This window comes from Lipotes vexillifer, unplaced genomic scaffold, assembly GCF_000442215.2.
Source record: "Lipotes vexillifer unplaced genomic scaffold, Lipotes_vexillifer_v1.1 scaffold1689, whole genome shotgun sequence".
NCBI classification, from domain to species: domain Eukaryota; kingdom Metazoa; phylum Chordata; class Mammalia; order Artiodactyla; family Lipotidae; genus Lipotes; species Lipotes vexillifer.
The window spans coordinates 33,864-54,095 of record NW_006773760.1 but is presented as its reverse complement, the minus strand read 5'-3'; the positions used below and the strand labels follow the sequence as shown (position 1 = coordinate 54,095).

At 51.0% G+C, this 20,232-nt stretch overlaps 4 protein-coding genes across 4 annotated transcripts in view; 1 reads left to right on the top strand and 3 right to left on the bottom strand.

Annotated features, from left to right (window-relative positions):
• Window positions 1-590: 590 nt before the first annotated feature.
• Window positions 591-1,800, bottom strand: LOC103082809 (spermatid maturation protein 1-like). The gene is given in 6 exon segments (XM_082931548.1): window positions 591-888; window positions 890-931; window positions 933-1,124; window positions 1,126-1,308; window positions 1,496-1,557; window positions 1,657-1,800. Coding segments are annotated over 6 exon segments (921 nt in total).
• A 1,319-nt stretch (window positions 1,801-3,119) lies between these two features.
• LOC103083638 (neuroligin-2-like) lies at window positions 3,120-7,582 on the bottom strand. Its single transcript, XM_082931550.1, is given in 9 exon segments — window positions 3,120-3,312; window positions 3,357-3,482; window positions 3,940-3,982; window positions 4,085-4,902; window positions 5,795-6,088; window positions 6,090-6,389; window positions 6,755-6,947; window positions 7,067-7,252; window positions 7,426-7,582. Coding segments are annotated over 9 exon segments (2,274 nt in total). The 5' UTR covers window positions 7,547-7,582.
• Window positions 7,583-10,625: 3,043 nt separating this feature from the next.
• LOC103082547 (peroxisome assembly protein 12-like) lies at window positions 10,626-12,812 on the bottom strand. The gene is given in 6 exon segments (XM_082931547.1): window positions 10,626-10,731; window positions 10,733-10,786; window positions 10,788-11,013; window positions 11,835-12,387; window positions 12,683-12,763; window positions 12,765-12,812. Coding segments are annotated over 6 exon segments (1,068 nt in total).
• A 243-nt stretch (window positions 12,813-13,055) lies between these two features.
• LOC103083372 (AP-2 complex subunit beta-like) overlaps window positions 13,056-20,232 on the top strand; it is a gene marked incomplete at its 3' end in the record, with an annotated part of 40,936 nt that continues 33,759 nt past the window's right edge. The window contains exon 1 of the mRNA XM_007448543.1: window positions 13,056-13,067. Within this exon, the coding sequence (XP_007448605.1) occupies window positions 13,056-13,067 (12 nt within the window). The remainder of the gene's footprint in view (window positions 13,068-20,232) is intronic.

The following is a 20,232-nucleotide window of genomic DNA, read 5'->3' as shown; positions in this document are numbered from 1 at the left end:
CTCATTTGTGACATGGAAGTGCTAATCAGAGGAGTGAGGGCACACAGGGCTGTGTGGAGGCAGCCCTTGAGAGTGTCCTCAATATTTTATCCTCTGCTCCAAGCCTTCTCCAGTATACAGGAGCTTCGGGTTCTGACTGGGGAACTGTGAGGGCCTGGGTACCCTCACTCTTAGCCATCCCTCCCCAAAGAAACCAGGGCTTCAGAGGGACCACACCTCACCTGTAGTTACAGCCTAAACCTGGGCTCTGGTAGGAGCCGGACCTCTGAGAGACTGAGGCCATGGGCATGAGGGTCTCCACTCAAGTGCAGTACTGCCTGGGGATCTGGAATGGGATTTGGGGGGCTTCCCTGGGCACTAAAGAACAGAGTAGAGGCAGGTGGGAGCCTTGGAACCAAAAAGGGCCTGGGAAAGGGCTGAGGACAGGGCCTGGTGAGGCCAAGAGGTTGATGAGGGTCCTCAGGGCTCTCTAGGCCCTGTTGCCAGGGAGATCATTTCCTTAGCAACCAGGCTTCTGGGTGCTGTGTGGGCCCTGGCACCCCCCACACCACCACAAACCACCTCCTCTCTTCTTTTTATTCTTCTCCCAGTCACCTCTCTGTCAGGGAAGGGTATACCTAGGCCTTTCCCGTCCCCTCAGCCGTGCTGGATCCAGAGACCGGGGGGTAACAGTGGGACAGGGCCTCCACCTCCCTGGTCAGCTCCTGCAGCTGCCGCCTCACGTCTCTGGCATTATAGGCTATGCGCCCTGAGGAGTGGCGCCGGGGGATGTCTGGGACATGGGCCGGGCCCAGGATGGGTGGCTGGGCTGGCGAGCACTGCTCCTGTTCTGCTTGGGGCACCCCCCAACCGTTCTTGTGGCTCAGGGCCTGAGGGCTGTGGGCAGGGGTTCACAGGGTATGCGTAGGCCTGTAGGCCCAGCTCTGACTGCCTCTCTTTTGAGGGGCCTTCCCTCTACAGTTTGCTGGAAGCGGATGGTCTGGGTAGGTGACTCCACAGCATCCTGGGCCCAGGGAGTCCAGAGCCCCTGGGTGAACTGAAAGCCTTCCCAGTCCTTGGGGCAATTCCAGTTGTGGGAGCAGATTGTTGTGTGCTGATGTGGGGGCTTCTCGTCATCTCTGTCAGTTGTCAGGGGCCCAGGCTACGGGGCGGTGGGCGCGGCGTGCTGAAGAGTCTCGACAGCGATGGCGGCGAGTGGGTTGGGGGGACACGGTCATTTTCACAGGGTCCATGGTGCACCGAAGGCAGACCGCAGGGGCGCTCTGATTCGGGGGCTGGGTCTGCTTCCCAGGTGAAGCTTCTGTGGATCTGGGACAGGTGAGAGGCTGGTGGGGAGCCTGGCTCCTCCAGGGATGGAGAGGCAGGTTGCAGGAAGAGAAGCTGCATAGTTATGGTGTCTGAGCAGGGAGAGCGGGAGGGGGAGGGGCCCACTTAAGGTCAGGGCTAGAACACCTGGTTTCTGCCTTTCCTTTTCCCCAGCCTCCTCATCCTCCACTTATCTTTCTCACAAATAACACGAAACACTTTGTGTAAGAAGCCACGGAGTCTGCACCAGAGCTAGGTGGGGGAGGACACAGTGACTCCAGGCAGGCCCCCGCCACCCGGCCTGCCCCCCAGCCATCCTGCCACCACCCTTCCACCCGGCCCCACCCTGACCAGTGTCACCATACTGATGCCAGTGTTAACACAGATGATGAGGCCCAGCAGCAACAGGATGGAGTTGCCCAGGTCCTGGCAGTTGTTGGTGCTGGGGCTGTGACACGAGGCCCACCCGGGCCAGGGCCACTCAGCCGTGGCCATGGGGGTCCCTAGGGCCCCAACCTACTGTGCCCACAGTACCACCGGCCGCCTTCCTGTCCCAGAGGCTCCTGCGGGTAAGCGGGTCACAATGATGTGGGACTCTCCCTCAAAATGTGCCAAGAGGAGAGTCCTGGGCCTGTGTTTGACCCTCCAGCCTGGGCCAGGGCTTAGCAGAGGCCAAACCCTTCTCCTTGCATGTCTTTCCTGTAGCCAGCCACCTGCACCAGCCCATAGGCCCTCTGGCCTGTTTGGTGTCTGTCCCCATCAGCCCCTGCCTGGTCCTCTATGCCAGGCTCTGACCTCTGCACAGACACTGGTCCTGATCTTAACTCCCCAAACAACCCCATTACCAATGATCACCTCACCCCAGCACCCACTCCCCCTTTCTCTCTGACCTCAGAGCTGTTCACCGGAAAGGGCTGTGGGCTCGGACCCCCTCCTCCTCCCTCACTGGCAGAGTCACTTTTCCAAGAGCCCCACCCCTACCTCCCAACATAACAGCAGGCAAAACCAACAGTTAAACTTTTATATTTACAATATTCTCTTCATCTTTTGCCAGGTTTAAAAATGTGTACAGAGCCACGAAGGGTTGGGGTGGGGACATGGGATTGTCAAGGAATTGTTCTGCGGACAGGGGCTGGGCATTGGAGTCCGTGGATGAATCGTGGGGTCCCCCAGCCCCCCTCCCATGCCCCAGTTTGGGGGGCATCTGTCTACAGGGTTCAGGGCCCAGGTCCCTAGCATTTGGAAGGCAGGGCTGTTTGGAAAGGAGCTAGACCAGGCAGGGGAAGGGCTGGGAAAAGAGCTAAGTTCCCATGGGTGGAGGTGGGGGCAGAAGGGACAGTCAGGAGGCAAAGTTCTGGGGAGCCAAGACCAGGGATTCGGGGGTCAGTGGAAGACAGCACTCCACCCCGTATTCAAATTTGGCACTAATGAACCCACAAAATGCCAGCAGACAACGAGGATTGGCTCCTTCTAGGCTGGTGTCCCTCGAAACCCTTCCCGACATTGTTCCTTTCCCCAGAGGCCCAAACCGTTTCTCTTTGGGCAGTCACCTTACACACACCCTTTCAAATCAAATTCTTCCTGCGGGTGTCTGCCCAAGCGCCGTCCCCCACTGCCCCCTCCATCTGTTCCTCAGTGCCGCTGACCCCGTTCTCTCCCCCAAGCTGTCCGGGAAGCTTTCTCCCCTGCCCTCCTCCCCTCCCCCCTCCACCGCTCCTTTCCTTCAGCCCTGGGGGCCCAGGGGAGAGGGGGCAGGTCAAAGGAGGGGGGGCAGCTGAGGGGAGAAGCTGGCTTGAGACCAGGAAGGGATGGCTTCAGAGGGGCACAGCGAAGGGGGGAGGGAAAACAGGGGCCGAGCGGGAGGGATGAGACATGGCGAGAAGAGGGAGGCAGGCGGGACCCTGCGGCGGCCAGCGCGTGGCGTAGGGAGGGAGGCGCGTGGTGGTGGTGAAGAGCTCCGTGTGCAGGTTGTGCAGGTGCCGCACGAGCTCCAGCCAGAAGGCCACCCTGTTGGCGCGGTAGTCGGTAGTCGGTAGTCGTCGCGCACGCGCGGCTTCAAGCCGATGTGCAGGGACTGTTTCTCCTTGCTGTTGAACTTGCTCCACACCACCTCCTCGAAGCGGCTGCGCTTGGTGTGGATGAACTCGGTGTCCTGTGGCACCGGCTGGTTGGGGTCGCTGTGCACACAGGGGGGCAGGGAAAGGAGGAGTAAGGGTGAGGCTCCCCTGAAAGGCAGGGGTGGGGGCGTGCTACGGGAGGAATGGGGAGAGAGATGGACAGAGATGCAGAGAGCTGGGGAGACGGGAAGAGAGACAGAGACGGAGACGAAGAGACAGAGAAACTGCCAGAGATGGACGGACAGACAGACAAATAGGGTTGGAGCCAGACTGCCAGAAACAGTCTGAGATGAGGACAGAGGGGCAGAGAGGGCAGAGACAGACCACCAGTGACAGAGGCAGAGTCTGAGACTGAATGAGATAGAGACATATGGAAACAGAGACACAAAAGGACATGAGAGACAGCCAGGGGGAAACCAGCGAGTACAGAGAAACCAGATCAAAGCAGCAGAGATATCAATAGATTTCAAGAGAGAGAGGCAGAGACAGCAATAGACAGATAGACACAAACCCTCACACATACTCAGACACACAGATGGGAGCACTCAGAGGGCCGAGCTCTGGGAAGAGAAGGAGAGAGCTGGGTGGGCAAGGGAGGGAAGGAGAGACAGACACGGAGCCAGAGGCACCAAGTGAGCCCGCCCCCCAGAAAAGACAGGGACCTCCCTGTCCAACTCTTCTGAGTCTCCAACAGGGATGGAGGGAGGGGGGCGGCGGGGGAGGGGGTGGCCCCAGGCCGCTGGGCAGCAGGGTCAGGGCCCCGGGGGCCAAGAGGGGCAAATCGTCCGGCGCCCTGCGCAGGGCCAGGGTGTAGTCGGGCGGGCAGGCGGGGCGCAGGGCCTCCTCAGGTTCCGCCCCGACGCCCCCGCCCCGCTTCAGCTGCAGCGACACCGGCTCCTCCTCGGGTGGCAGCTCACGGCCGGCAGCAAGGAGCAGGGGGGCCCCGCCGGGCACGCCGGAGCCCGAGCCGCCGTGGGGGCTGAGCCGCCTGCACCGCAGCTCCTGTAGCCGGTCCCGCTTGTAGTAGAGGGCGGCGAAGGCAAGGATGTTGAGGAAGAGGAGGGAGGCGCCCACGGCCACGGTGACGCTGAGCTCCGTGGAGTAGTCTCGGGAGTCCCCGGGGAAGCCGTCGTAGGCCCGGGGGCCCGGCTCGGGCGGCAGGGTGGTCGGAGGCGGCCGGCGGCGAGTGCCGGGGGCACCAGGGGGCGGGCGCGGCGGCCAGCGCGTGGCGTAGGAAGGGAGGCGCGTGGTGGTGGTGAAGAGCTCCGTGTGCAGGTTGTGCAGGTTGTGCAGGTGCCGCACGAGCTCCAGCCAGAAGGCCACCTTGTTGGCGCGGTAGCCGTCGCGCACGCGCGGCTTCAGGCCGATGTGCAGGGACTGTTTCTCCTTGCTGTTGAACTTGCTTCACACCACCTCCTCGAAGCGGCTGGGCTTGGTGTGGATGAACTCGGTGTCCTGTGGCACCGGCTGGTTGGGATCGCTGTGCACACAGTGGGGCAGGGAAAGGAGGAGTAAGGGTGAGGCTCCCCTGAAAGACAGGGGTGGGGGCGTGCTACGGGAGGAATGGGGAGAGAGATGGACAGAGATGCAGAGAGCTGGGGAGATGGGAAGAGAGATGGAGACGAAGAGACAGAGAAACTGCCAGAGACGGACGGACAGACAGACAAATAGGGATGAAGCCAGACTGCCAGAGACAGTCTGAGATGAGGACAGAGGGGCAGAGAGGGCAGAGACAGACCACCAGTGACAGAGGCAGAGTCTGAGACTGAATGAGATAGAGACATATGGAAACAGAGACACAAAAGGACATGAGAGACAGCCAGGGGGAAACCAGCGAGTACAGAGAAACCAGATCAAAGCAAGCAGAGATATCAATAGATTTCGTGGAAACAGAGACACAAAAGGACATGAGAGACAGCCAGGGGGAAACCAGCGAGTACAGAGAAACCAGATCAAAGCAGCAGAGATATCAATAGATTTCAAGAGAGAGAGGCAGAGACAGCAATAGACAGACAGACACAAACCCTCACACACACTCAGATACACAGATGGGAGCACTCAGACAGAGGGCCGAGCTCTGGGAAGAGAAGGAGAGAGCTGGGTGGGCAAGGGAGGGAAGGAGAGACAGACACGGAGCCAGAGGCACCAAGTGAGCCCGCCCCCCAGAAAAGACAGGGACCTCCCTGTCGAACACTTCTGCGTCTCCAACACACACGGAGGAGCTGTCTGGCAGGTGTCTGAGTCGAGAAAGCAAGAGTGCCTTGATGGAGGAATGGTGGCCGTGTGAAGGAGAGGGAGAGAAGGGGCTGAGGATGGAGGCGGTGTGAGCCCTGACCCGCAGGGATGCCCGACCCAGCCCCTCTGGCCCTCACCTGGTCTTGGCGAAGTTGGTCCAGTAGGTCATGACCACGGCGCTGAGCATGACATCATTCTTGGAGAAGTTGCAGGGGGAGAGGTCGGTGGCACCCACCATGGGCACACCAAAGACGTAGGGTAGCTCATCCCCGTGCGCTGCATCTGCCCACTCGGGCCGGCCCTCAGCCTGGCAGTGGTGGTAGAAGGTGTAAAAGTAGACAGGGGACTGGTAGTCAGCGTGCAACTTGGCGGTGGCCACAGCCGGTGCCACCCACTGGTGGCCGGTAAAGAGCGCCAGCAGGGTCTTGCCACATCTCGCCATTGTCCCTGTCGGCCCAGTCCGTGTACATAAACTTGATGGTCTCCCACAGCACATTCTTGCCCTCCGGGTAGCCATACAGGTTGTCCACAAAGTTGGAGACGGTGAAGTCGAAGGCGCTGGCGGACACGCCGTCCTCACGCTCCGCCGGGTCCTCCACGAATTTTAGGCCCTCTCCCTGGTTGACACGGATGAGCATGTCGTAGGTGAGGAATTCTCCCTGCTGCATGAGGATCTCAGGGTCATCGGGGACCATGTCACCGTCCATCACGGGCCCAAAGGCGATATGGTAGCTGGGGAGAAGGGGTCAAGGTCGCATCACCTGTTCACTGGCCTCCTCTCAGCTCACTGCCTGCTGAGTCCTCTGCTCAGAAGACCCCTCTCCCCTAGTTAGAACCTTCTGAGCCCTTCAGGGTACTTGACCTCTCGGGAAGTCCTCCCTCAAGCACTTCATGGAGCCTCATGCACACTGGCTCTGTTTAGGCACCTCCGCCTAGGGAAGGCTTCTGGGAGAAGGCAGGGCCCCGGGAGGGCCTTGAAGTCCACCTCTCCTGGCTAAATGGAACGCTTGTGGCCTGCGGGCACCTCTCACCCTCAACCTCCTTGGAACCAGCAAGGAGAATGGGGGCCTGGACCTGGCCCTCTCCCACCCCCATACCGGGTGGGCTGTACGTCCTGGTCCACCAGCTCCCGAGAAGGCTTCCGGCGCAGACACTCCACGGCCTCGGCCCTGTCCTCCCGGCCACAGCCCACCTTGGCCATCAGCAGCCGCGTGTACTTGAGCGGCTGGTAGTTGACAGACCAGCTAGAAATAGCAGTGCCACTCTGGGCGATGGCCTTCTGGAACAGCCCTGGCGGGACAGGCAGGCTTTAGGCTGGGCTGTGTCAGCCTGAGGGAGAAGGGGGACCTGGTGGGGTTGGGGGTGTGAGAAAGGGGACAAGAGGGACAGGCTGAGGAGGTGGCTGGTACCTTCCGAATGGTGGGAGAGGATCAGAAGGTTGACACAGGAGGCCCCTGCCCCAGATCCGAAGATGGTGATGCGCTCGGTGTCGCCCCCAAAGTGGGCAATGTTCTCACTGAGCCAGCGCAGGGCCTGGATCTGGTCCACGAGCCCGTAGTTGCCGTTTGCAGCCTGGTCCCCAGTGCTGAGAAAACCTGGGGGTAAAGGAAGAAAGGGGGCTTCCCGGGGGTGTCACAGCACCCTTGCCTTCTTTCTGGGCAGCTCAGTCCAACCCAGAAGCCATTCTGCTTCTGCTGGGTTTAGAGGAACCCTGCCAGCAGGCCCTTCTCCCAGACTCCAGCCCCTAGAGTTGGCTGCCCACCCTCACCAAGCACCCCAAGCCGGTAGTTGAGTGTGGCTACAATGATGTTGCCGTAGGCGGCCAGGACAGAGCCATCGAACATGTTCCCGGTGCCCTCCATTTAGGAGCCACCATGCAGAAACAACATCACCGGCTTCTTCCCGGAGTCCCGGATATCTGCGTGGGGAGGGGGTGGGTAGGTGGGCCGGGGGGTGGGGGACAAGGACACAGTCAGACCAGAAGCAGCACCGCCCAGCTCCCAGGCCTGCTGAGTTCCAGCCCAGAGCTCAGGGGACATGTCACTCCCATCCCTGGGGGGCAAGACCGGATTCCCCTCCCTCCCTCCCCAGCTAGCCCTGGCAGAAGATCCCTCCCCACCTCCTGCCGGTGTGCCCTACAGCACTTCTCCCCATGCCTGGCAGACCTTCCAAGAAGCCGAGCAGAGGCAGGGCTGGGGGCTGGCCCTCTTCAGGGCATCTGCTGGACCCAGGGGAAACCCTTCCCCCCCACACAAACAGCAAATCTCCTTCCTGCTCCTAGGAAGAGCGAGCTCCCAAGGCTGCCACTGGAGCTAGAGACCCTGGGAGGGTCCTGGCGTTTCCTTCGACTCGGGCCGTGGGCCTCAGCTGGTCTGTGGGTGAGGGGGTGCCAGGCCCTAGGGTCCCTGGGGGCTTGGTCCCCTCCCCGCCCTAATTCCTTTCTAGGTCACCTCCCTGGTTACCATGGCAACCCCCAGCTTAATTACTGGGGCCGGAGGCGGCAGGGTGGGAAAGAGCCTGCCTAATGAAGCCAGGGTGCAGCTCTAGTCTCGGACCCCCCAAACTGGCCTCAGTCCTGAGCTCTGGACCCTTCTCTTGCCATGTCCCCAAAGGGTCCCATGATCACTCCCATATGTAGAAGGCCCCTTGAGGGGTAACTAATTCCGGAAGAGGGTGGGAGTCTGAGAGGGCTTGCCAGGGTCCCTGCCCCTGCAGCTCCTCCACGATGCAGCCAGTGCCTGTGCTGGCGTCACCCCTGGCCTCCAGGCCCTCCTCTTTCTTGACACCTGCAACCTCTGACCAGCCTGGGCACTCGGGCAAATGAGATCCAGGCCTGGGCCTCCACAGCTGGTCCCCAGGGCCTCTGCCCGCCTCCCTCATGCCGCTAGGAACTTCCCTCCTGGCAGAAGGTCAACCAACAGGTCACTGAGACACTCCCCTCCATCCCCCCACGGACAGCTTCCTGCCTCCTGTCTCTTAGGACCTTCTATGACACCTCCTTCCACCAGCTTTGGCCAGGAGCTCCTAGGTGGGCAGTGCCCCCTCTGTGTCCTCCCCCAATCCTATTCTTCCCTTTGTTCCTGAACCTCCAGTGGCCTTCCAACAGTTCAGGCTGGTCTCCTTCCCTCCGAGGTCCTGTCCTAAATGTCCTCACTCCTTCCGGCTCCTCCCCATCCAGCACCTCCACTCCCAGCAAGGGGGGGGGAGGAGTCAGAAAGGGGAGGAGCAGGAAGGGGGGCTGGAGCGACAAGAATTCAAAACCAACAACAAAAAAGAGGACCAAGAAAGAAGAAAGAAAAAAACAACAACCAAAAAACAAGAAGCTCTCGGGGCAGATTCAACAAGAAAAGAAAAAAACCCCCAAAAAACAAGAAACCAAAAAGATCCGTTTTTGGAAAAAAAGAAAAAAAGAAAAGAGTTCTTTGCACTTTTTCAAAATTTTGTGGTGAAACTTCAAGATATTGGGCCCTGTTTTCAACAATGTCCAAATTCTTTAATTTGCTTCGTGTGCATTTTCTGCATCGGACAGGCTTTTTTTTGGAAACTGTAGCAGGTTTCTGCTCTTTCAATTGTGTCATCAATTTGCCAACTTAAACTTGTTTTTTTCAAATGTTATTTTGCTCCAGATTAAAATTGTTTTTTCAAATGTTATATTTTCCAAGTTTCAAAACAGTCCAAATGTCTTGGGCTTCCCTGGTGGCGCAGTGGTTGAGAGTCTGCCTGCTGATGCAGGGGACAGGGGTTCATGCCCCGGTCTGGGAAGATCCCACAAGCCGCGGAGCGGCTGGGCCCATGAGCCATGGCCGCTGAGCCTGCGTGTCCGGAGCCTGTGCTCCGCAACGGGAGAGGCCACAACAGTGAGAGGCCCGCGTACCGCAAAAAAAAAAAAAAAAAAAAGTCAGAGGTGGCCTGAATGAAAAATTTACTCTAAATACCTCGACTAATCTTTCAGTTTCCACATAATCATGACATGGAACAGCTCTTTGCCAAAAAATATTTATTCTTAAAATTTACTTAAGCGTTTTGTAGAAACTTTAGTAATAGCCAGAATAATTCATGTCAGCTTAGCAAACTCTTAACAGCAAGCAGAAAGAGCTTATGAAAAGATCCTGTCTTTACACAGTCATAGTTAGGGCAGTATTTTACTTCGTCTCTTCATTAATAGCTTTGCTTTCACACTGAAGTCTTCAGACTATTCTGTATATACATTCAACCCCTATTTTCCTGTAACCAGTTTCCCAAGGAAGATATGCGTGGTTCACAAAGGGATCTTTAAAAGGTGATAAACTATAGCAAATGTTAGTTAACAAATGAGTCTCAGCATATGGAAGGAGAAAGTGTTTCTAAGTATTTCTATAAAAAGCATGTCCGTGGGGGGGGTGGTGGGGGGATGAACTGCGAGACTGGGATTGACATGTATACACTGATGTGTATAAAAGTGATAATTAATAAGAACCTGCTGTATTAAAAAATAAATAAAATAAAATAAAATAAAGCAGGTCCATATTTCATGCTGTTTGCAAACCGATAAAACCTATTCCTCATAGGCAGATAAATGCTTTCCTTTCTCAAAAGGCCTGCTTCCCCTTCACTACCCACTCTACCAGGTCTAACTTGGGTTTTTCCTGAGAGCTTCTATACCTCTTGTCCTTTAAGGAAGGGGACAGGAAAAGCTTCTGAGCCGAGTACCCTCTTTGATCCCCTTGTCTATGCTGACCCTCACATCCCCTGCCAGTCCTGATTCTCTCACTCTGACCAGCTCGGTCAACTCTAAGTAGAGGTGTCTAGGGAGCAAGCTAAAAGGTTAAGATCAATGAGTACATCCTTTTAAAGAAATCCATGTGGCTGTTTAAAGTTCATACAATTATTAATTGAGGATGATCAAACAATGCTATTTACCGTGCGGAAAACCAGCCCTCTGGCCTTATAGCGCAGTCATTTCGTTGTGAGACAAGGTGCTAATCCCTTTCAGCTCTCAGGGGAGTACAGTTTAATCAGATGCTGTACTTGTGTTGGATAACCTGTGATGGGACAAGCTCGGTGACTCTTCACGTAATTAAATACACAGCGATAAAAAAACATAGCCAGAGGTGGCGAGAACGGTGTCATTCACCCGGTTTTTACGACACAGTCTTCATTTGGGGCAACAGGGGAGAATCAGAATTGTAGTCTAGATGTACCGGTGGTGGTGGAGTAGGCAGGGCAGTCAATGACTTGATGGTTTCTTGGTTTCCGGATGAATACCACCACTCAAGGAACTGCAGGAAGAATACACCCACCGAGAGGCCAGTAGAGAGGCATGAGGCTGCACCTCCCACGGCTTGCTTCAGAGCTGACTTCATCTTCTCGCCAACGCCGTTTGGAGAACAGAACAAGGAGGCAAAAGGAGAAACTGTTTATTTAGGTACAATCACAGAACAACTAATACGCATGCAATTCTTACACTTTTCATTAGAACCGTTGATTGAGCTTGGGGATTGAATAGTTGCTGGACTGGCGTTTTCTCTTGTAAGAGTCTATTCGAAACAATTCCCTCTTTCTGACCTACCATATTTTAGGAGTTCTAGGAGCTAAGCTTTGTTTTTAATGACTAGGGCTTTGTTTGCTTTGTGTTTTGAGAAAGAAATTAATGAGCCATTGATTATATAGACCTTTTATGTGGGTGGAAGATGGTATACCCAGAAAAAGAAATAACTCACTTAAAAAACAACTCAGCAGTACTGAGGAATATATTTGAACTTGTCAGAGAACACAGACACTAGGAGCGGGATAGCACCATGGTTAAGAGCAGTCTTCAGAATTGTACTGATCTGGCTTGAATCTCAGTTCTGCCGCCTATTAGCTGTGTGGCCTTGGCAAGGTACTCAAATGTTAGAACTTAGTTTCCTCAACTGTTAAATGGTGCTAATGCATTTATTTCATTGAGCTGTGATGAGGATTGAGATAATATACCAGGCCCTTTGCTAGGTGTTGGTACATAGAAAGTGTGTGCAAAAATGTAGCCAGTATGATGAGGAAGGTTACCAGGATGGCAATCCTTGTTTTATGGACACAAGAATTTTTCGATGATTTTATGAAATAATCCAAAGTGGACTGAGGGAGGTAAATTTCATAAAATTGGGATAAGATTTTAGGATTTATTAATCAAATATGTTGGAGAAATGTTAAGGCCTTACCTCCCAGCTGGTTGCTGCATCATGCTGGCTCCGGCTGGTTTGTGCTCCAGAGCTTGTATATCCTGAACTGTAAGTCGGCCTAGCTGAAACCCAGCCAGACTCAGCAGTGGTGAGTGATGCTAAGCCTTTCCTAGCATGTATCGAAGCTGCTGTACAAGAAACCAGCCTTCCCAGGCCATGTTAACAAATGGGTAGGCTGCCAAAAAGGCTCTGTAAAATCGTTTCCAGCGGGAAGTAGGAGGATGGATGGAATAGTCATCCTCTTCTCTCAGGCTAGAAATCAGCTTCTCCAGCTTCACTTTCAGACTGGGAAGAAGAACCAGGAAAATAACTGACTCCCAAAGCTGCTTCTTTGGGAGACCAGCACTGGCCAGTCTCTGAAGCTTGTGTGTGTCTCCCATTACGATCCCCTTTAAGCCATAAAAGTTTTCAGAAAACGAGGCGCTGGTTTTAGACAGATAATGTTGCTGGAGCAGAAGATCTAGCAGCGTGAAGATTTCATCAAACCACTTGCACAAGAAGCCGTAGCGGGCAGGATTTGATTCTGCAAGAACCTAAAGCAAAATAAATAAATGAAATTCATTCCATTACACAGCTACTATGCCTTGTATTTATATTTCCTTTTTTTCCCTTTGAATTTCCACACTTTTCTTTCTGGGTCTACCTTAACCTCCCTGAAGTGCTGGGTATTCAGTACACATAACAAGAGACTCCATAACCATTAAATCATGTGATGTGCATTATATGCTAATTGGTTATTTCAAAACTTAGGCCAACAAATAAATTCAGATTACTGGTTTGGTTTTTACCCAGACGTTCCTAAAACTTTTCAGAGAATTAAATCCTTACCTCGAGCACATGCTGAAGAGCAGGTCTCACTGCTGTCATTAAACTGTCCTGTGCTACCACCTCAAAGATGGCTGGCTGGCTGGTCATCCACTGCAGAAGCACTTGTGATGTGAGCCCCGTGCTCAGCCATAGTTCCGTGTGTGCACTGGCTTTTACTTTGCCCACAAACTCTCTAGTAAGCATGAACTTTCTGGGGGTGCCAGATGGGTGCTATTTTACAGGAACTGGGCAAAAAAGACCTCTTCCGGAGGCAGAGGGGAGGGGTCTCAAGTGAAGGTGAAGAATGAAGTCAACGCGGACACCTACGTTAGGGAAGTTGTGTGTGGGAGAGGTGAGTTGATTAATGCTGCACCTCACAGGGAAAAGCGGGACTATGGGGGGACAGGTACGGCGAAGGAGCGCTGGCCTCTCGAGCGGCAGTCCTGGAGGCGGCCAATCACGGACTCCCAATCCGGAGGGCTCAAAAGCCAGGCGGCTGAGGGATCGAAGGTGCCAGTGCAGGCCGGCCCCAACGGCCTGGCTCAGCTGTGGGCTGTGCAATCCCCCCGCCCGCGCCAGTCCTTGCGAGCTGACCCCAGGCGAGGGGCGAGGAACCCGCGACGCCGCGTTTAAAAGGAGGTCTCGGCTTTATGTCAGAAGCCGCAACCGGAAATAGAAGCCGCTTGGAACCCTGTGGCCGTGGAGAGGCGCTCTAGCCCCGAACGCGGCCCCGCGACCGGAACTAGAGAACTCTATGATCTCACAGGGACTTCCGCTTCGACCCCCAGCGGGCCCAGTTGGAGAGGAGTTTTCTGCTGGTTGGTTTTACTTTTCTTAGCTGGCTTTGCATCCTATCCTATAGATAGGATAGTAAGAGGTCATGTAGATGTATCTAGTTGTGCCATGTCATTAAGGAGAGTTCGTAGTTCTCGATCTTTAACTTAAAAGGTTAATGCTAGTCTTGTTGGAAAGCCACAGCTCTGATATCTCTCTACGGAGTCTGTTTGGCAAGGTGTTGGGTCGCCGCACTGACGTCTGGCGCTCGGAGCCAGAGCTCGGCCTGTTGCTGAGGCCTTTGTTCCCTGGGGCGATAGAGATAGAGGCGAGGGACCCAAGGGAATGTGGAGATGGAAGGCTCACTTTGCTTGCGGCGGGGGTGGTGGCTCACTATTTTTGCCGCCTTCGGCAAGGATTTGAAGCGACAAAGACGAGATAGAAGCCTTAGCCTTATGGCTGCCAATTATTAACAACAAAAAAAAAATTCCTGCTCTTCAGAATTTGGGACGATTATTTTTCATTCAAGCTGGTACCTTAATTGTCTTCTAGGTTAGGTTACGTTCAAGCAGAACTCTAGGCACTTGCTACACTAAATGAAAATGGTTCCTACCCTCGAACACGGTAGGATGCGTCACATTAGCGATATGAATACAGTGCTAAAACGGAGTGATGCTGTTGAATTCTAACTAGCATGAATTGGGGAGGCTTGGCAGAGAAGGTACTTTTCATTGTATACCAAAGTTAATGTAATTAACCTGACCTTTTGCAAACTGCTTTTACATCGTATGCAATTGCCTTGAGTAGCTGCAGGTTTACTGAATTTGGATAATAGTTAAAGTTCATCTCCTCTCTCTCCAACCTCTCCCCTCACCCCCTGGGTTAAATAGCTAGAAATAGAGGTTTGCTTACTTTATGCCATAGAGGACGTTATGGTATAAAGATAGTTAATTGTTTCACATAATGAGAACGCTGGAACAAGGTTTGGGTTTAGTTGTTTCAATAAGAGAAATAAAATCTTGCAAATTAACCTTAATTGTGGTTCCAAAAAGTGTTTCAGGGAATTCCCTGGCGGTCCAGTGGTTAGGACACTGTGCTTCCACTGCAGGATGCATGGGTTGGATCCCTGGCCAGGGGAACTAAGATCCTGCCTGCAGCGTGGCCAAAAAAAAAAAAAAAGTGTTTTATAGTCTGATTGGATACCTGCTGGAGAAAGTCACATTGATGGAAGACTTTACCTTACAGCGTTTTAAGGAGTAGAGATAATGTATCTATATAAAACACCTAGCTTTAGGTTCTTGGTCAGTGGTAGCTCTTACAGAGAGGCTTTTCTTAAGTGAACAGCAAAAAAACAAAGTTGAGAAATAGCATCACCTAAGATGAGTGGGAAGTTAGTTAAACATTGGTATCAGTTAGGGTTCTTTGGTTACAAGCAACAGAAAACAGGCTAATTTAAACTAAAAAATTTATTAGAAGAATATGGAGTAGCTAATAAAATAAGGAAAACCAGCTCTGAGGGAATAGGAATTACACAGTCCTCCTGGATGTTTCTAGCAAGAATTAGCAAAGTGTCATACAGGCATCGTTGTTGCAATGAACGAGCTTCAACAAATTTCTGTCACTGTACTTATGATTCAGATCCCTATTGACTGACCTTGGTTCAGATTTCATCTCCACTCCCTGTTTCACTCTTAGCCAGAAGAGTGCAAGACACCTTAATAGTCCTTTGAGGGTATTCCAAAAGTAAACTGATGTTGTTATGTGAGAAAAAAGGCAGTCAAAAATAACAATGTCAATTATTACAGCCAATAAATAATAAACACCTCATCACAGATCCCACTCCCAGGATTATGGTGTAATAAGCAAGACACAAAAATAGATTGCACTTATGTTAAAAGGTGTGAAGAGCCATCAGATAGGTTAATATGGTGAGTTTAGAGGAAGAGACAGTAACAGCTGGGAGAAATGAGGCCGTTCAAACTAGCTTAAACAGAAGCTATATTGGCCTTTGTAACCAAAGGGAAGATCGTTTCTAACCTCACGTTTTATCTCAGCTTCTTTCTGCCAGTTGCTTTCTAATACAGCGATGTAACCTGGTATCTCCTGCATCTTATATCAGGACCAGATGTCCACTGAGAAAGTTTTGTGGATTAGGTGGACCTCAAAAGATGAGTACATTTGGGGAAAGTCACAGTCATGGTGACAGGGTTTTCCAGGCTAAGGGAGCAGCATGGATTGTGTTTGAGGAGGAAATTGTTTGCTTTAAATATAGAGAGGAAAATAGGCCAATAATACATAGTCTATACTGTTGACCATAATACAGAGGCTCTTAAATGCTAGTTTTAGTGCTTTGCTTGTTGACATTCATTCATTTATTCCTGAATAATTTACTTATTCATTTATTCCTGAATACATCCTGTGCGCCAAGCATTATGCTAGGTGCTGGGTAGACAGTAGTAATAAAAACAGACTTGGTATCTGCCCTCATGGAATTTACAGTCTAGTTGGGGAGAGAGATAATAAACAAGTAAAGAGACTAATATATAATTTACAAATGGAATAAGAGGGCTATGATGGGGGTGGCAGTGGGGCCTGGGAGAGAAGAACCTTTTAGACTGGGTAATCAGGGAGTGCCTTTATGAGATTACAATTAAAATGAGACCTAAATTATAAGCCAGCCAGCCCTGTGTGGAGTTGGGGAAAACAAATATTAGGCAGGAGGAGCGGTAGTTGTGAAGGCCCTAGGATGGGAAAGAGCTTGGCCTATTTGAGAGCTGCAAAAGCTAGCAAGAGGTGAAATGAAGAGGAAATGAGGACTGACTGAAAAGGATAAAATGATATTAAGAGAGGTAGACAGGAGCCTAACCAACCATAGGCCATGGGAAGGAAGCTGGATTTTAGTCAAAGTATAATGGGAGGTCACTGAAGGATTTATACACCGGAGTCATGACCAGGTTTATGTTTTTCAGATGACCCCGTAATGGTTATGTGGTTACATTTACTTTGTGAAAATTCATCAGGCTTTATATTTTTGGTGTGCAGTTTTTGGAATGTTCGTTTATACTTCAAAAAAAAGTGAAACAAAAATCTGGCTGCTGTATGAATAGTGGTCGGGAGGAGAGCTGAGGTGTCTAGTAGTTCAGGCAAGAGGCGATGGTGGCTTGGAATAATGAGGTGAATAGAAGGGATTGGATGAATTTGAAATATATTTTGAAGGTAGGATTGACAACTTGGAGATGGAATGAATGTGGCAGTTAAGAGAGAGAGAAGTCAAGAATGACCCCCAGATTTCTGGCTAGTAATTTCTGGCAGTGTAACTTGTTCAAATAATTGCAATCATAGCAAATATTTACATAGTCCATACTATGTGCAGGCATAGTTCTAAGTGCTTTACATACACGAATTCATTTCATCCTTGTAATAATATTATGATTGGTTATTAGTATTTCTCCCATTTTATAGATGAGAAAACTAAAGAGCAAAGAAATGGGGAAAACTGGGAGAAGGATAGGTTCTGTACAAATTAGGAAATGAGGAGCTGTTGAAAGTTTCTGAACCGGGGAGAGGTATGAATCAAAGATTTTTCTGGTGGCATCTCTTTACAAAATCCACCTCTGTCTTCTATGAGTTGTACCTGGAACCCCAGTTTTTAAACACCCCCCCAGTACTCTTATGAGTTGCTTAATTTGGGTGGGCCATATGTTCAGACTTATGATCAGTGCGGTTAGCAATTTGGTGGTGAAGTTTGGGGACTAGGTCACGGCTAGAGATAGATATTTTGGAGTCATATGGGTAGGAAAAATGATTGAACCCATGGTATTGCTAAAGGGTTAGTGTAAAGAAAATGTATAAATATAGAACTTAAAAATAAAATGCTTGCTACTTTCTCCCTCAGATACCATCCTATATCTCTTCTCTTTCAGCCATACTTTCTTATGGAGTTATCTGTTTTCATTTCCTTACCTCCCATTTATCTTCAAACTTCTGCAGCATGGCTTTTGCCTTCATTATCTCTGCTGATGGTCTCAGCAATGACATCGAAGACCTTTGTGCTGCTAAATCCTTGGACACTTTTCGGCCCTTCCTCCTTTTCTCTATAGCAACTCTCTATAGCAACTGTTGTTGTTGACCACTCACACATTTATCCATTCAACAAATTTTGGGGAGGGGGCGGCTAGGCCTCGGAGATATAGTATATAGTTCCTATACTTTGATAGAACTCTAAAAACGTCCTAAATGATTATGACCACCTGCTTTTCCTTCTACCTCTCTACTTCTCAGTCCCCTTTGCACTTTGGTTTCCCAACTTCTGCCTCAGACTCTCATTCTTCACATTCCTCTTCTTTTTTTGGTTAAAGACTTTATTATGACTTAGAGCAGTTTTAGGTGGGAAGTTTTTGTTTTGAGGGGAAGGTACAGAGATATCTAGGTCTTGGTTTCTGAAAGAAACTTGCTTTCGTGTAAGCACGCCTATTACATGCTGGGCGCCTTACCTACTTTAAGCTTCACAAGCTGGAGAGAGTTATATCACTGGATTTATTTCACAAGTAAGACTGAGGTTGAGGAGACGTTAAGTAACTTTCCTAATCACATTCAGGACAGGGATTCGGTCTCAGATGGATTCAAACTCAGATCTGAGGCCATGTCAACCTCTTTTCCTTGCACAACTCTCCACCAGTCCCACTGCCCTTGTATGGTCTTGGGCTGGAGCACCATTGTCCACATTCCTGAACTGGCCAGGGAAATTAGCTGGGTTTTTTTTTTTTTTTTTAAGAAAACAGGATGTTTCACTATCCCTATGTTTTAGTTTTAGTTTTTAGAGAACTCCTGTGCGAGGAAACAAATCCAGGGAATGTCAGCTTGTTTAATAGATCCATTACGATAGTCAGTGAACTTCCTCGGAGGCCCGGACCTCAGGTTGCTTCCCGACTGCGCAAAATTTTTCCGTCTCCAAGGCGACAGAGATGCCCGCCTTTCCGGTTCTCCCGCGCGCCTGGGTGACGTCACACGGCGAGGCTGTCTGACGTCAGAGTTTCCTGTCCACCATGTTTGTCCCTGGCAAAGTGGGTTTTGCGCAGTGGCTTAGACCTGGTGAAGGAGTCGTGACGTGCAGGAAACCTTTACAGCACCGCTCGGGCCGTGCTCTCTGGCTGCTGCTGCCACCCCTGCCCTTGCCTCCGGCGAGTTCAGGGCGGCTAACTTTGGGGTGTGTCCCTCTTTCATGGGGAAGGGGGCCAGGCTTGGTTGGAGACGGGCGGAGAGCAATCTTAGGAGCGTGACCGTTGAAGATGGAGTGAGCCGTCGGGTGTGACCGTTGTGAGGAAGAGGGTTGGAGAAAGGGACTCCACCGCTGGAGCGGGGTGAGGGAATCCGCGGGGTGGCAACTGGGAGTTGGGGGGCACTGGGGAAAAGATATGTTCGAAGTGGGGGGTTCGGAGGGCCAGAGGCCAGGGGTGTGGCCGGTAGAGCCTGGAGGCCGAGGGGAGAACCTTCTTCTCGGTTTGGCGTCGTTCACTGAGAGGCTGGGACGTGTCCAGGTACCAGAAGGGGAAAGGGGTTCCCCCAGAGTTTTGCTCATAGATGGGCAGACCTCGCCCGTCTTCTGTAATTTGAGGTTGAGACACCTCTTCCTCACCTCGTAATGGAGGAACATATCCCTAGAATCTTGACCACCTGGGGAAAGGAGAGGAATTCCTGACATTGGAGAAAGGGAAGAGAAACCTCCCGAATTGACCCGATGTGAGAGAGGGGGAAGCAGGTGGGAGTAAATCTTAGCCCGGAGTTTTTTCTTTCCGGTCTTAGAAGGAGCGGTCTGGTTTGAGGAAAGACTGTAGATTAAGACAGAGGTAAAGAAACTGGAACTTCCTGTTATTCCATATTCTTTGAATCCAAAGAATTGATTCATGCTCTTTGTTTTCAGAGCACTGAAAACAGTGCCCATTTGCGGGGCAGACTTTTTTTAAACTCACCTGGCTGCTTCATTATGAAGCAGTGTGAATAAAGTGTGAATGCTTCATTAAACTTTGACTTTTAATAAGTGTGTTTTAAATGCCAAACACTATGTAATCATGTGGTTTAAAAGAGAAAGTAAACTCATTAAGTTTAGAAAAGGAAGAATGACAAAGGAAGTGGTCTCAGTGAGGAACAATTTAAATTATTAATCACCTCCCTGGTATAATTCTGTTGCTTAGCCTCAGGGTACACTTACAAAGTCATAATAGAAAGCAGCAGATGAAGGAGATGCAGCTGTACAAGAAAACGTGTAACACATTCCAATGATGACTAAGCGTGGTGGTAAGATGAGAACTGTTTGCAGGTTTCTTAATAGTTTTAAACTCCCAAAGAAGCAGGAAGTATAGTGTGTTCTGCAAATAGCCTCACTGAAAATTGGGTGGTAAACTTAATACAAAGCTAACGTTCTGTGACTTGAGACTCAAGAAAGTCCAGTTCTTCCATCTTTTCTTTTTCTTCTTTAACACACCCATATTTTAAAATATTACGAACCAAGCTGAACAGGGAACGAATCAGGTAGGGCACATTTTCCTTTCTTCCTTCTTTTCTCTCCTTCCAGGCCTAAGTTTTCCAGAATTTATTTCAATTAAGAATTGGATGTAAAACTTTTGAGCTTTTTTTCTTACCGGATAATATTAACAGATTATTTTGTGGTCATTTTTAAATGGAAATTGCAGGTGTGTCTGTTGTAATGAGTTGTCTGCTGTCATTTCTTATGCAATAAATGATACCTGAAGATGCCATTGTCTTTGCATTATTGAAATATCTGATTAGCACCTCTCACC